This window comes from Hemitrygon akajei, chromosome 8 (genome assembly GCF_048418815.1).
Source record: "Hemitrygon akajei chromosome 8, sHemAka1.3, whole genome shotgun sequence".
In the NCBI taxonomy this organism is placed as follows: domain Eukaryota; kingdom Metazoa; phylum Chordata; class Chondrichthyes; order Myliobatiformes; family Dasyatidae; genus Hemitrygon; species Hemitrygon akajei.
This window is the reverse complement of record NC_133131.1, coordinates 8,764,009-8,778,710: the sequence shown is the minus strand read 5'-3', so window position 1 is coordinate 8,778,710 and position 14,702 is coordinate 8,764,009. Positions and strand designations below refer to the sequence as shown.

The 14,702-nt window shown below is 47.8% G+C and overlaps 1 protein-coding gene across 2 annotated transcripts in view; it reads left to right on the top strand.

Annotated features, from left to right (window-relative positions):
- The window catches only part of dph1 (diphthamide biosynthesis 1), an 804,031-nt gene that overhangs the window by 762,330 nt on the left and 26,999 nt on the right, over positions 1-14,702 (top strand). For both annotated transcript variants that reach the window (XM_073053176.1, XM_073053177.1), the window contains 2 exons: positions 3,713-3,791; positions 10,816-10,950. In XM_073053176.1, coding sequence (XP_072909277.1) covers positions 3,713-3,791; positions 10,816-10,950 — 214 coding nt within the window. The remainder of the gene's footprint in view (positions 1-3,712; positions 3,792-10,815; positions 10,951-14,702) is intronic.

The following is a 14,702-nucleotide window of genomic DNA, read 5'->3' as shown; positions in this document are numbered from 1 at the left end:
AATAAAATTAATCTTTCTTTCTATCCCTTGACTTGATATAACAGATGAAGGAGCTTCTCAGGAGCTCAAGCAGACAAAACTTAACACAGAGCCTGTTGTCTGAACAAATTGTTCAAGGCTTAGATCAAAATCAAGAAGGGGAGGGGATTTTTTTTTGGCAAAATTAAGAGAGCTGTAATAACCTGGTGCCAAAAGTACCCATAAATATTATCAACACCTCTACAGCCCAGACACACACACACACACACACACACACAGTACTGGACAAGAACAGGTAGCGCAAGCTCCCACCCCTGGGGCAAATACTCAGGATATTGTGTGCTTCCCCATTGTCCAGTACCTTAGCAGCCAGTGAGTATAAAATATTCAGGAGCTGCCTTCTCGCAAGGTTATAGTGCTAAAAATGATTTACTGCCTGATTATAGTTGGCACCATTAAATTAGCCTCTGAAATACTTTGAGTGCGCAGGGAGCTGGCTGATTCGTGACCATTTGCACAGTAGTTCAGGACGGGGGGCAATACGGTGTTTACTGCAATGTTGCACGAATGGGTACAAGATTCTGGGTGAGGGTGCAGTAAGTATCAGGTCACATCTTTCAGCATATGACACTCTCTGTTCCTATTGACAGCCCCCTCCAGTTCCACAAGCCCCCCCCCCAAGACCCCTGCACCTTCTCTAGCTTCACTTGACTCCCCAATGTAATTTACTCCACAGCCGTGCCTTCTGCTGTAAAGAACCCAAGCTCTGGAATTCTCTGCTAAACTTATCTCCAAGATTCAAGATTCATTTTTATTTATCATGTGTATATTGAAACATTCAATGAAATGTGTTATTTGCATGAACAACCAGCACAACTTAAGTATGTGCTGGGGCCGGACTGTAAGTGTTGCACATTTGGGCACCAACATAGTATGCCCACAATGCTCAGCAGAACAACTCAAAGACAGCAAAATAGAACTCAGCAGTGTCTATACTATCTTAGGAGTTTAAAGAGAGCAAATCTTCCCCAAAAGCTGCTGGTAAACTTTCATTGACGTATAATTGAGAGCATACTGACCTACTGCATGACAGTACGTTCCACTAACTGCAACAAGGTTGACCAAAAAGCACTCCAGCAAGTGATCAGGACTGCACAGAACATCATTGGGACTCAACTAACAGATATGAAAACCACCTACAACCCACCATGTCTATGACGGGCTTGTGAAACCACGATGGACTCATCCCATCCCAGTAATCACCTATTCAATCTCCTGCCAGCCAGCAGGAGATACAGAAACATCTCCTCATGGACATCCTGACTGAAAGTCAGCTTTCTCCCCAGAACTGGTGTTACTGAACAATGCTGCCCCTCTCCTACCCACCCATAGTCCATAGCCACAATGGACAATCTCTAAATTCATTACCTGGGCATAATTCTTGATGCCATTTTATATTCAATATTGTATTTCATAACATATCATGTGCAATATTTGAATGGGGCAGCCACTGTTTCTTTTAATTTTTGAATTGTTTGTTTTTAATTCAGTTGTAACTTTGATGTCATTCTAAATAAGTCAGACATTATTTTAAATTTAGTCACTGTGTTTCCAATATGCTGGTTTGTAGCGAATGCATTCTCACTGTCCTCAGCAATGACAACAAAGCTCTAACAAGCAAGTGACAAAGCAACAACGGTGAAACAAACCCCCGTTCCCCTACCCCACCCATCCCTCACACACAGTCGTCCAACTCAGGATAGGCCACCTTTGGCCTCCAGCAGACACAGACTCAGTTTGGGCTTTGATTTCCCCAGGGGACTTGTGGACTTGGGGCTCTGGTCACCAGGCCTCAACTTCCTGACTTCCGATCAACCTTTGAGCTTCAATATTCAGCAGCGACAGCAGGACCCACCAAACACTAAGCCTCGAACTCCAGACTTGCTGATGACAGGACCCTAAACACTGGCCTCGCTGATCCGCTTACCTAAGGGATCAGCTGCCCGCACAGCACTCTGATTCCAAACTCACTGACAACTGGCTGACCTGGGAGAGTGGGGCGTCCACTAGCCCTCATCTACACTAGTCTGTCATCCAGAGATCCAACCATGGATGTCCCACGTCTGCATCTCTGGCCTCCAAACACACAGCAGGGGCATAGACTCCAACCCGACCTCAAATTTCCCCACATTCCTGTCCCTAAACCCTCACCAGTCTCCTAACTCCCCTCTCTACCCCCTGAACAATTCCTATGGCAGAATAGCACAGTGGTTAGCACAACACCTTACAGTACAGGTGACCCGGGTTCAATTCTGCCACTCCCTGTAAGGAATTTCTGTGTTCTCCCTGTGACCATGTGGGTTTCCTCCAGGTGCTCTGGTTTCCTCCCACAGTCCAAAGATGTACCAGTTGGTAGGTTAATTGGTCATTGTAAATTGTCCCGTGATTAGGCTAGGGTTAAATCGGAGGATCGCTGGGCCGCGTGGCTCGAAGGGTGGGAGGGCCTATTCTGCGCTTTCTCAATAAGTAAATAAATAAATTTCCTTTTGGAAAAACGACCAAGTCTAATGCTTGTTCACGTGTTGGGCATTTGATATTTTCTTTGAATAGGTACATGGTGTTTCTTTGTTTCACGGCGCCTGCAGAAAGACGAATCTCAGGGTTGTATACTGCATACATACTCTGGTAATAAATATACTTTGAATCTTTGATGGAGACCGCAGCTCACGGCTATCTCAATCCATTCACTTATCTGCTCCTGTGACCTCTGACACCTCACTTTACTTTTACTTTGGACGTCAATCCTAAAGCCTCCTCAGTAGATTAGAACTCAAACATCATGAGACCTTTCATAACATTGAATCTCCCACATAAACGCAGATCGTTATTGGAGTTGTGACTTGCTTTATGTCAATAAAAGGCTTCCACGTTCATAACTTAATGATCGGGTACTAGATCTGCTATCTGTTATAAGAGGTCAGGTGCTGCCAGGTGAGTTTATACAAACTAGGGTCGTTTTCGCAGGAGTGGCAGGGACTGAAGAACGACCTGATAGAAGTTTATAAAATTACGAGAGACAGAGATAGAATGGACAGCCGGTATCTTTTTGTCAGGTTTGAAATGACTAATACTAGAGAATGTGTGTCTTAGGGGAGAAGAGGAAAGTTTAAAGGCAAGTTTTGTCCACAGGGAGTGGACTGCCAGGGTGGTGCTGGAGACAGATACAACAGAAGTGTTTACCAGGCTCTTAGATTGCCACTTGAGTATGCAGAGATTATACAGTTTAAAGATTAGCTAAATATACAGTGAAATTTTCTTTTGCATCAGCGCCCAACATGTGCAAGGGAGAAGCATGTATGTGTCCCCTTGCTTCCAGCACCAACATAGCATGCCCACACAACTCGGGCATCTTTAGGATGTGGGAGGGATCCGGAACACCCACACAGCACAATGTACAAATGTACGGACAGTGGCAGGAATTGAACCCCAATCTTATAGCTGGCATTAGGCTGGAGTGCCACTGATAAATGGAGGTTTAGGGGATATATCCAGGCAGAGGGATTGGTTTTATTAAGCACAGCATCATGGGCTGAAGGACCTGTTCTGCGCTGTACTGATGCAGATCATGTTGGAATGTTTTACTGTGTCACAGGCACCAGATGAATCTAAGTTATTATATGTCTCTGCCCTGCTGATGGGGCCTGATTCAATGTGGGTTTTTGTTCTTCTTCAGGTGGGTCCAGGTTGCCTGTCCGAGACTCTCCATCGATTGGGGAAAGGCTTTTTCCAAACCCCTGCTCACACCATACGAGGTAAGTGCCCAGCTGCCTGGAGTGCTGGTAGAAAGGGAGACAGTCAGGGTTTTCAGAGGGGAGGGGATAGGCTTTTGTGTGAAGATAAGTTACTGGGAAAGAGCAGGGCAATGAATGGAGCTGACAAAATTGCTCTCCAAAGGGCCAGCACCAATATGATGGTTGAATATTCCAGGTAAGCATTCACGATAGCTGTAGTCCAAAGCACAGGTGTAAGTCAGGTACTAGGAGATCTTGGCGTGGACTATGGCCAAGGTAGTGGGGCCTTAGCCAAATCAGTAATCTAAGGCATCTTGTGAGAATGAAAATAACAATAGAAACTTATAGCAGGGACTCACTATCTACAGTAACACACACAAACTGCTGGAGGAACTCACCAGGTCAGGCAGTATCTATGGAGAGGAATAAATAGTCAATGTTTCAGGCCAAGATGCGTTGTCAGGACTGGAAAGGAGGAGGGAAGAAGCCAGAGTAAGAAGATCAGGGGGAGGGGAAGGTGACAGATGATTCTTCTGGCAAGATAGTGGCGCGACTGGCCACAGTGTCTTCTACGGGGTCAACAGAAGGTGCTACCGTTCAACTTAAACGTACTTCTAATGATCACAAGATCCTGCCATACGTTAAGAACTCAAAAGGACTGCAGGCCTACACCGTCAGCAAGTTGCTCACTGACAGAGATGATGAAGGAGCTGTGCAACGTGCTGCTGCCTGAATCGATGGAGGTTTACAGTCAAATAGCAAGGGGCCATCATGGTCGCCTTTCTTGTGATCGCAAGACCCCTTTCGACATTGCTAATCTGCTATACCACAAGTTTGATTCACTGATTTATTGGACGAGGGCAGCTGCAGATGGAGAGGACCTGGTCCCCAGCCGTAGCAAGGACTAGGCCTGAAGGCTCGGTGCTGGCTGTTTACAGCCGCCCAGAGAGAGGGGATGAAGCCTTTGCACCACACCGGGGGCGGTGTGGCACGGTGTCCACAACAGATTCGGAGCTGCCCTCCCAGGGTTTCGCTCGGCAGAAGACAAACCCTGTTGTGGCCGACTGCATCCAAGCCAGTGCGCTCTACCTGGGGCAGCGAAGCACGATTGTGCTGACTGAAGATTTCAAATGGACTGAAGGGTCTGGACTGTATACATACATAGTTGTGTGGCTGTGTTTTTGTATGTGCTTCTACACGTGAGGACTGTACCTCAAAGTCGTGGATTCACCTAGCGGGAGTAGGGACTCAGGGCGAGGACTGTGCCTCAAAGCCGTGGATTCACCTAGCGGGAGTAGGGACTCAGGGCGAGGACTGTGCCTCAAAGCCGTGGATTCACCTAGCGGGAGTAGGGACTCAGGGCGAGGACTGTGCCTCAAAGTCGTGGATTCACCTAGCGGGAGTAGGGACTCAGGGCGAGGACTGTGCCTCAAAGCCGTGGATTCACCTAGCGGGAGTAGGGACTCAGGGCGAGGACTGTGCCTCAAAGCCGTGGATTCACCTAGCGGGAGTAGGGACTCAGGGCGAGGACTGTACCTCAAAGTCGTGGATTCACCTAGCGGGAGTAGGGACTCAGGGCGAGGACTGTGCCTCAAAGCCGTGGATTCACCTAGCGGGAGTAGGGACTCAGGGCGAGGACTGTGCCTCAAAGTCATGGATTCACCTAGCGGGAGTAGGGACTCAGGGCGAGGACTGTACCTCAAAGTCGTGGATTCACCTAGCGGGAGTAGGGACTCAGGGCGAGGACTGTACCTCAAAGTCGTGGATTCACCTAGCGGGAGTAGGGACTCAGGGCGAGGACTGTGCCTCAAAGTCGTGGATTCACCTAGCGGGAGTAGGGACTCAGGGCGAGGACTGTGCCTCAAAGTCGTGGATTCACCTAGCGGGAGTAGGGACTCAGGGCGAGGACTGTGCCTCAAAGCCGTGGATTCACCTAGCGGGAGTAGGGACTCGGCGAGGACTGTACCTCAAAGCCGTGGATTCACCTAGCGGGAGTAGGGACTCAGGGCGAGGACTGTGCCTCAAAGTCGTGGATTCACCTAGCGGGAGTAGGGACTCAGGGCGAGGACTGTGCCTCAAAGTCGTGGATTCACCTAGCGGGAGTAGGGACTCAGGGCGAGGACTGTGCCTCAAAGTCGTGGATTCACCTAGCGGGAGTAGGGACTCAGGGCGAGGACTGTGCCTCAAAGTCGTGGATTCACCTAGCGGGAGTAGGGACTCAGGGCGAGGACTGTGCCTCAAAGTCGTGGATTCACCTAGCGGGAGTAGGGACTCAGGGCGAGGACTGTGCCTCAAAGTCGTGGATTCACCTAGCGGGAGTAGGGACTCAGGGCGAGGACTGTGCCTCAAAGTCGTGGATTCACCTAGCGGGAGTAGGGACTCAGGGCGAGGACTGTGCCTCAAAGCCGTGGATTCACCTAGCGGGAGTAGGGACTCAGGGCGAGGACTGTGCCTCAAAGTCGTGGATTCACCTAGCGGGAGTAGGGACTCAGGGCGAGGACTGTGCCTCAAAGTCGTGGATTCACCTAGCGGGAGTAGGGACTCAGGGCGAGGACTGTGCCTCAAAGCCGTGGATTGACCTAGCGGGAGTAGGGACTCAGGGCGAGGACTGTGCCTCAAAGTCGTGGATTCACCTAGCGGGAGTAGGGACTCAGGGCGAGGACTGTGCCTCAAAGTCGTGGATTCACCTAGCGGGAGTAGGGACTCAGGGCGAGGACTGTGCCTCAAAGCCGTGGATTGACCTAGCGGGAGTAGGGACTCAGGGCGAGGACTGTGCCTCAAAGCCGTGGATTCACCTAGCGGGAGTAGGGACTCGGCGAGGACTGTACCTCAAAGCCGTGGATTCACCTAGCGGGAGTAGGGACTCAGGGCGAGGACTGTGCCTCAAAATCACAGTGTCGCCTAGTATAATGACATCAGTGGGCTGGACTATTTATATGCATATTCTGTGTTGCTATAGTTTTACTGATGTTCCATTTTGGTTTTTTGACTTGTACATGTGAGGACTGGACATCAGGCCATGGCGTAGCGGGTGGGGGGGAAATGTAAGGGCTCCTATTACGTGATTGTGATCTTGTGTGTGACCGTTGGCAATGTGTCTTTGCACCTTGACCCCGTAGTAACACTGTCTCATTGGCTGTATTCATGTGACAGCTGAACTTAAATTGAAGCCAGGACAGGAGGAAGCTAGATGGACAGGGGAGGAGAAATGAAGTGAGAAGCTTGCAGATGAGAGCTGGAAAAGGTAAAGGGCTGAAGGAGAAGGAATCTGACAGGAGAGAAGAGTGTGCCATGGGAGCAAAGGAAGGAAGAGGGGCAGAAGAGGGAGGAGACGGGCAGGTGAAGAGAAGAGGGGATCCAGAATGGGAATGGAAGAAGACAGAAGGGGTATGGGGGAGAAATGAGGTTTTGAATCACATTGACATGAGGCGGATAATCAGTCAGCAGCTGCTGCCTATTCCTGGAAGGATTCATTTCAAGGCGGGAGTCCAATCCAGCTCCATTCCTACAACCCCACAGCTATTCACCGTCTTTATCAATGATCAGGCATCGTGAGCCCAGCGTCAGAATTCAACATTTGATGATGTTGTGGCACTGGAAGTACGGTAGAGGATGTACAGAGGCTTCAAGGGGATAAAGATAAACTGGGTGAGAAGACAGATAGAACATTTAATCAGGCCTGTTGCTAACAGTAGTGGAAGGGCAGGAGCAGGTGAGAATGTGTGTGGCACATTCCACAGGGATGCTAGCAGAGGTAAATAAAGTGGCTACTTTATTAACTACACCTTTACACCCCATTCATGCAAATATCCAACCAGCCAAACATGTGACAGCAACCCAATGCATAAAAGCATGCAGACGTGGTCAAGAGGTTCAGTTGTTGTTCAGATTAAACATCAGAATGGGGAAGAAATGCGATCTAATGACGTTGACCATGGAATGATTGTTGGTGCCGGACAAGGTGGTTTCAGTATCTCAGAAACTGCTGATCTCCTGGGATTTTCACGCACAGACAGTCTCTAGAGTTTACAAAGAATGGTGTGAAAATTAGAAAAAAAACATTCAGCAGCAACTTTGTGGGTGAAGGCCGCCTTATTAATGAGAGAGGTCAGAGGAGAATGGCCAGACTGGTTTAAGCTGACAGGAAGGTGACAGTAACTCAAATAACCACACATTACAACAGTGGTGTGCAGAAGAGCATCTCTGAACACACAACACATTGGACCTTGAAGCGGATGGGCTACAGCAGCAGAAGACCACGAACATACACTCAGTGGCCACTCTATTAAGTAAGTACAGGAGCGACCAAACGCAGTGGCCACTGAGTGCAAGTTTTATTTTTAAAAGGGTCACTCAGAAACAAACGAATGCCAAAGATGAAATGCCATTCAGTTTCATGGCACCAATCAGCAAAGAAAGCATCGATTCTTAAATAATATGAGAGGAAATAACACAATTGTAATTTGTAACAAAACAAGTGATAATTAAACTTTAACCGCATATGTAGAGGAAATGAAATAAAAAGATTAATTATATCATTATTCAGGATAAGGCTATCTGTGAGAGAGAGTCAGCAGGAATCCAAGTTCATTCATTATATCTATTGCCTGAACTGTTTAAGAATAAAGGTCAAACAGGAAGACTTGATCCACTCTGATAAGCATCATAAATCCTCGACACTGATGCCCAGCTCACATTGTGTCATGACACGTGTGGGCAGTGATCTACAAAAAGAGAAGCAGGATTCCAAAATAATCATCTCACCAGGACAGTGGTGTGGTTCATCATTTGGTTAAAAGCCACCTGAGGCAGTGATATTTGCCACAATAAGGGGCATAGATGGGGTGAATGCACACAGACTTTTTCCCAAAGAAAGGGATTCAAAAAGAGGGCATTGGTTTAAGGTGAAAGGGACCTAAGGGGCAATTTCTTCACACAGAGGGTGGCGGTTATAGAGAACAAACTGCCAGAGGAAGGGGTCGTGGTCTGGAAGATGCATCAAGGCAAGGGTAGTTTACAGATAGTGTGCAGACAGTCCAGGCAAGTGAAGCCTTTGAAGAAAAATCTTTGAAGAGCATAGCTTCCCTCTGCACAGCAAGGGACTGGAGCTATTTGGCATATGGAGACAAGATAGGATACAAAGCACACACCAAGTAAGGGACAAATACTTCACCAACTTCAAAGTATCATCAGTTGTCAGCTTGTAGTTTCCACTGGCTTTTAACACTGGTATTGTGAATGGAGATTTATCTTGCAAGTAAGGGATTTGAACATACATGGTTTTCTAAATGGTCGATGTCCGCAACTGCTGGTCAATTCTGTATCAGAGGCTCTCTCTTGATTGGGGTTGACCATGGATGTTGCTTCCCAGCTGCCTATGAGATGCACGAGCCAGGGCAGTACCATAGCTGTTGCCTATGTAACAGGCTCCCCTTCTCCATGCAGCTGATCACTCCAGAGGAACGGCTGGTCCGATACAGTTTGGCACCGCTGGCATTGTAGGAGTTGCCAGTCAGCGTTGAACACAACGTAAGACTGCCTTAGGGAATCCAGCTCTAGATCTCTCGATTTACCCCTGAATCCTTCCCCATGAGTGGTTATAGCCACTGAGATTTGAGATCAGAGTTTCCTTTTCCTAGATGAGCTGCCAACCACAGCTGAGGAGCCCTACCTGCCCAGTAATCCGCCTTTGCCCCTTCTCCTGGCAGTAGAAACGGTTCCATTGGGCTTAGTAGCTAAGCCACATGTAAAAGCCAGCAACTGGAATTGGTTGTTAGAGACTATTTGAGACGCACGCCATTGAGAGCATTTAATAGGTCATGAGAGTTTATCCTCACTACCACCCCTGGCTATGACAAGCTTAAGGAACTTCAAGTTGGTATAAAAATGGTAGTTCTTTGTTCAAACTTCAGAACAGTTTGGTGACAGGGGCCAGGCTGTTCTCCTTGTGTACAAGTAAATAAAATGTGATTGAAGAACAAAACGTGAGTTTTCAGCGTCCAATGAAACAGTAGCAACAGAGGCAGGTGCAGTATCATCATCATCATGTGCTGTGTCATATGATGTGGGCTATCACAGTCTCATGACCATGATGGCTCTTGGTGAATTTTTCTACAGAAGTGGGTTGCCATCGCGTTCTTCTGGGCAGTGTCATTACAAGACAGGTGACCCCAGCCATTATCAATACTGTCTGCATCAGTCTATCAAGGGTACAGTCCTCCCCACCACTGTCAGCATCTACAGGAGGCACTGCCTCAAGTAGGCACCATCTACTATCAAGGATCATGCCTTCTTTCACTGCTACCATCAGGCAGGAGGTACAGAAGCCTGAAGTCCCACACCACCAGGCTCAGGAACTGCTACTTTCCTACAAACACTGGAGTTTTTTTCTGGAATGTTGTGGGCAGCTTGGGGCCCCATGCCTAGGGGTAACGTGATGACGTTGCTGGAGTGATCCCAGTGGAGAGGAGGTTGATGAGTAGAGAGGGTTTGGTAGCTCAGGGCCTGTGCTTGCTGGAATGGAAAGAGATCTCATTGAAACCTATCGAGTGTTGGGGGGCCTGGATGGAGTGGACATGAAGACGGTGTTTCTGGTGGTGGGGGGGGCAGCCTCAAGAGTGAAAAGGTGTTCTTTTGGAGGAGGGTGGGGAGCGATTTCTTGACCAGCGAGTAAATTGGATGGCATGGACGATTACGAAGCCAAGTCATTGGGCGTATGTAGGGTGGAATTTGGTGAGTCTTTGATTTTTGGACACAACAGAGGAGGAAGCGAGAGAATGGGGTTGAGATGGAGAGTCAGTCAGACATGGGCTGAATGGCCTAATTCTGATCCTATCTCTTATGGTCTAAGATCATATGAATTGTAACATTTTCAATTATATTTATTCAATTAAGATCATGTGGGTGAAATTGGGCAGCATGCTTGGGCTTGAAGAGCCTGTTACCATACTATATCTCTAAATAAAAATAAATAACATTTCCTGGTCCATGTGGATCCCATTGTGACCTTGCTTTCCTGTCTTCTGCCATCTACTCTCTTTTGTAGGCAGCTGTAGCTCTCAAGAAGGTTGAGTGGCAGCAACGGTACCCGATGGACTTTTATGCCAACCAGTCGCTCGGACCATGGGCTGTCAACCACGAAAGCCACCAGCCCACGAGGAGGACAAGGAAACCGGCAGTGGTAAGTCAAGGTTCTAATGGCAACTCCTACTTTATCCCCACCCTCCCGGTGAGTCTGAGTGGCAGTGAATATGAGAATTTGTATAGATGGGAAGTACTAAATGCCTCAGCAGGAGTTCCCAACCTGGGGTCCACAAACCCCTCGGTTAGTGGTAAGACTCCATTGCAGAAGAAAGGCGAGGAACCACTGGGCCCTGGCATCCTTGTTCTGTTGGGGCGGTGTGACCCCGAGTGTGGCACTAACATGCCTTGCATTGTTAGTTTTCTAACCTTCTTGGCTGGGCCTCTGACCCCGGTTCAACCCTGACCTCTTGGTGCTGTTGGATTCAGATACAGATTTATTTACTTGTCACATGTACATTGAAACATACAGAGAAGCACACTGTTTGCATTAACAACCAACACTACCTAAGGATGCGCTGGGTGTAGCCCGCTTCTGCATGTAAGGAGTTTGTACGTTCTCCCCATGACTGCGTGGGTTTACAGGTGCTCTGGTTTCCGGTTGGTAGGTTAATTGGTCGTTGTAAATTGTCCAATGATTAGGTCAGGATTAAACTGGGGGACTGCAGGGCAGCATGGCATGAAGGGCCAAAAAGGACTATATCTCAATAAAAAGTGTCGCCACACATTCTGGCACCTCAATGGTCAGCAGAACACAACAAGCAAACAATTAACACCAGCAAATCAAGTCCCTATTGCTCCCACCCACCCACTCCAATCCCCAGGCTCCAGCGGATTCACAGCCCCCGGGCTCCGGCCATTGGGTCTCAATTTCCAAAAGTCTGATTGACCTTTGATCTTTGGACTTCGGGTTCAAACCCTGAACCGCGTGCTCTCTCTGCAATCATGAGCATTTCTCGACATTGTGCAGGTTAGCAGGTTAATTGCAAATCGCCCCTGCGTGCAGATGCGTGGTGGAATCTAGTGGGAGTTGATGGATAGTAATGGTGGGGAGCGGGATGTGGGGCAGCACAATGGTGTAGCAGTTAGTGTAATGCTTTACAGCACCAGCAATCAGCAATTGGGGTTCAATTCCCACTGTTGTCTTTAAGTAGTTGGTATGTTCTCCCCGTGACCACATGGAATTTTTCCTCCAGGTGCTCCGGTTTCCTCCCACAGTTCAAAGCTGCACAGGTTAGGGTTAGGAAGTTGTGGGCATACTACGCTGGTGCCGAGAGTTCTCAACACTCTTGGGCTGTCCCCAGCACAATCCTTGGGTGTGTGTTGTTGACACAAACAACAAATTTCACTGCATGTTTTAATGCACGTAAGATAAGTAAATCTCAACCTAAATCTAAAGTGTAAGGTTCTGAAAGGGATTGACATGTTGGATGCTGAAAGGGAATTTCTTCTCATGAGGGATTTTGAAATTGGGGCAAAATAAGGATTTGCTCTTTGAAAATGGAGACGAGCAGGAACTTCTTCATGTATCCTGGATCTTTGAAATTGTCTCTCCAGAGACACATGGAGGCAGAATTATTTGAGAATGTTCCAGGGTGAGGTAGATAGATTTCTTTCAATGTGGGGGAGTTCCAGAAGTAGGCACTGAAGACAATAATCAAAGCAGCCATGATCTAGTTGAATAGCATAGCAGGGTCAAGTGGTTGTATAGTCCACTGGACTTAGGAGCAGAATGAGGCCATTCAGCCCAGCAAGTCTGCTTCACCATTCCATCATGGCTGATTTACTATCCCTCTCAACCCCATTCTCCTGCCTTCTCCCCGTGACCTTTGTCACCTTTACTAATCAAGAACCTATCAACCTCCACTTTAAATATACCCAATGACTTGGCCTCCACAGACATCTATGGCAGTGAATTCCACAGATTCACCAACCTCTGTCTCAAGAAATTTAAGTTCAAGTTTATTGTTATTCAACTGTATACATATATACCACATTCAAAACAACATTCTCTTGGATCAAGTGCATATAACTGGGGGAAGTATCTCCTCCTCATCTCCGTCTTAAGGTATGTACTTGTATTCTTAGGCGGTGCCTGCTGCTCCTCATGGAACAATTTTTAAATCATGTACATCTTGCAGGATTTGCTGGTGTGGCCATTCATAAATCTATTACTAAGTTATTAAATTAATTAAGTTCAAAGTACCGTATGTTCATTATCGAAGTGTGTATAAACTATACAACCTTGATATTCATCTGCTTACAATCAAGAAACCCGAAAGAACTCAATTTTTTTTAAAAGACCAACGCACATGCACAGAGAGAGAAAAAACAAATCATGCTAACGATAAAGCAAACAACAACATTCAGAATGAAACTGAGTCTACAAACCCGAAGCCTGGAGCAGCCGGGGTTGGGCCACAGCCTCAGTTCATCACACAGTGGGGCAAATCGCCGCAAAGCTCACAGACACCAAGCCCGGAGCAGCTGGAGCGGGACACAGCCTCAGATTCGGCACTGAGGAGAGCGGAGTAAAACGTGGCAGAGCAGGGGGTTGGACCCTCACCCCCGGTCCCGACACCCTCCCTTTTCAATCCATCTGGCCCAGTGGTCAATTTATCCAAGTACCAGGTTGTCGCCCACACTAGGGCACGGGCTCTGCCGCCGCGATATGCTTGGGCTGACCTGTTCTCGACACTTCCAAATCAGTGCAACACTTAGGTGGATCCGTCTCACTCCCGGTTTAGGTGGAGGGGCTCCAAAATCGATTATTAGTAAAACTCCCCCACTATCAGAAACATCCTCTCCATGTCCACTCTATCTGGGCCTTTCGGCTAAAGCAAAATATGATACCACCTTCCTTGTTATCCTGCATCTCACAGCAACGTTTCAGCACCTGGGCTGCAGTACCTTAAACAGCTCTCTCTTCTTCAACTTCTCCATTACGGATGGACAGTAGATTTACTTATGGCCACACCAGCAAGTGGGGAACAATAAGGACACCAAAGAGGCACGTTCCAAGGAGCATCTTAAAGAGGGAGGTGAATATAGGATCTGAAGTAGGCCGTACTACCTCTCTGGCTGCCTCAACCATTCATTGCTGATCTGAAGCACCTCCCTTTAAAGGCAGCTGCTGCCCAGAGTGGTGCACGGAAATGGGGGGGGGGGGGGGGGGGGGAATTAGCAACAAAGGGAATAAAGAGATTCTGAAGATCCAGAGCGACAAAATGCTGGAGGAACTCATACAGCATCTATGGGAGGTGATAGACGGCTGAGGAGAAGAGGTGAGAGGAGAGCCAGAATGGAGAATGGAAGAAGAGATGAGGGGCAGTTACCGGGATTTAAAGAAATCAATATTCATGCAGTCAGTTTGGAGGCCTCCCTCAGGTGACCCTCCTCCTTCCCTTCCTCGCATGATCCACACTCCTCTCCTGTCAGATTTCTTCTTCACCTTTTCCACCAATCACCTCCAATCCTCTCACTTCAGTTCCACTCCCATACCCACCTACAGTACTGTGCAAAAGTCTTAGGCAGATTTATATAGCTAGGGAGACTAAAACTTCGGCACAGTACTGTAGTAATTTTATGTGTTGTACTGCTGTGCAAAAAAAAAACATTTCATCATGATATATGTGAGTGATGATAAACCTGGTTCTGATCTGGGTCTCTATTGTGGACTGAGAGAGGGAAAGAGGCCAGGGAGAGGGGATTCACGCTTGGGAAAAAGGGAATTGAGAGGGGAATCACTGTTGGGAAAAAGGGAAGGGAGAGGGGAGGGAGCAGGAAGCACCAGAGAGACATTCTGTAATGATCAATAAACCAACTGTTTGGAATCAAATGACCTTGCCTGGT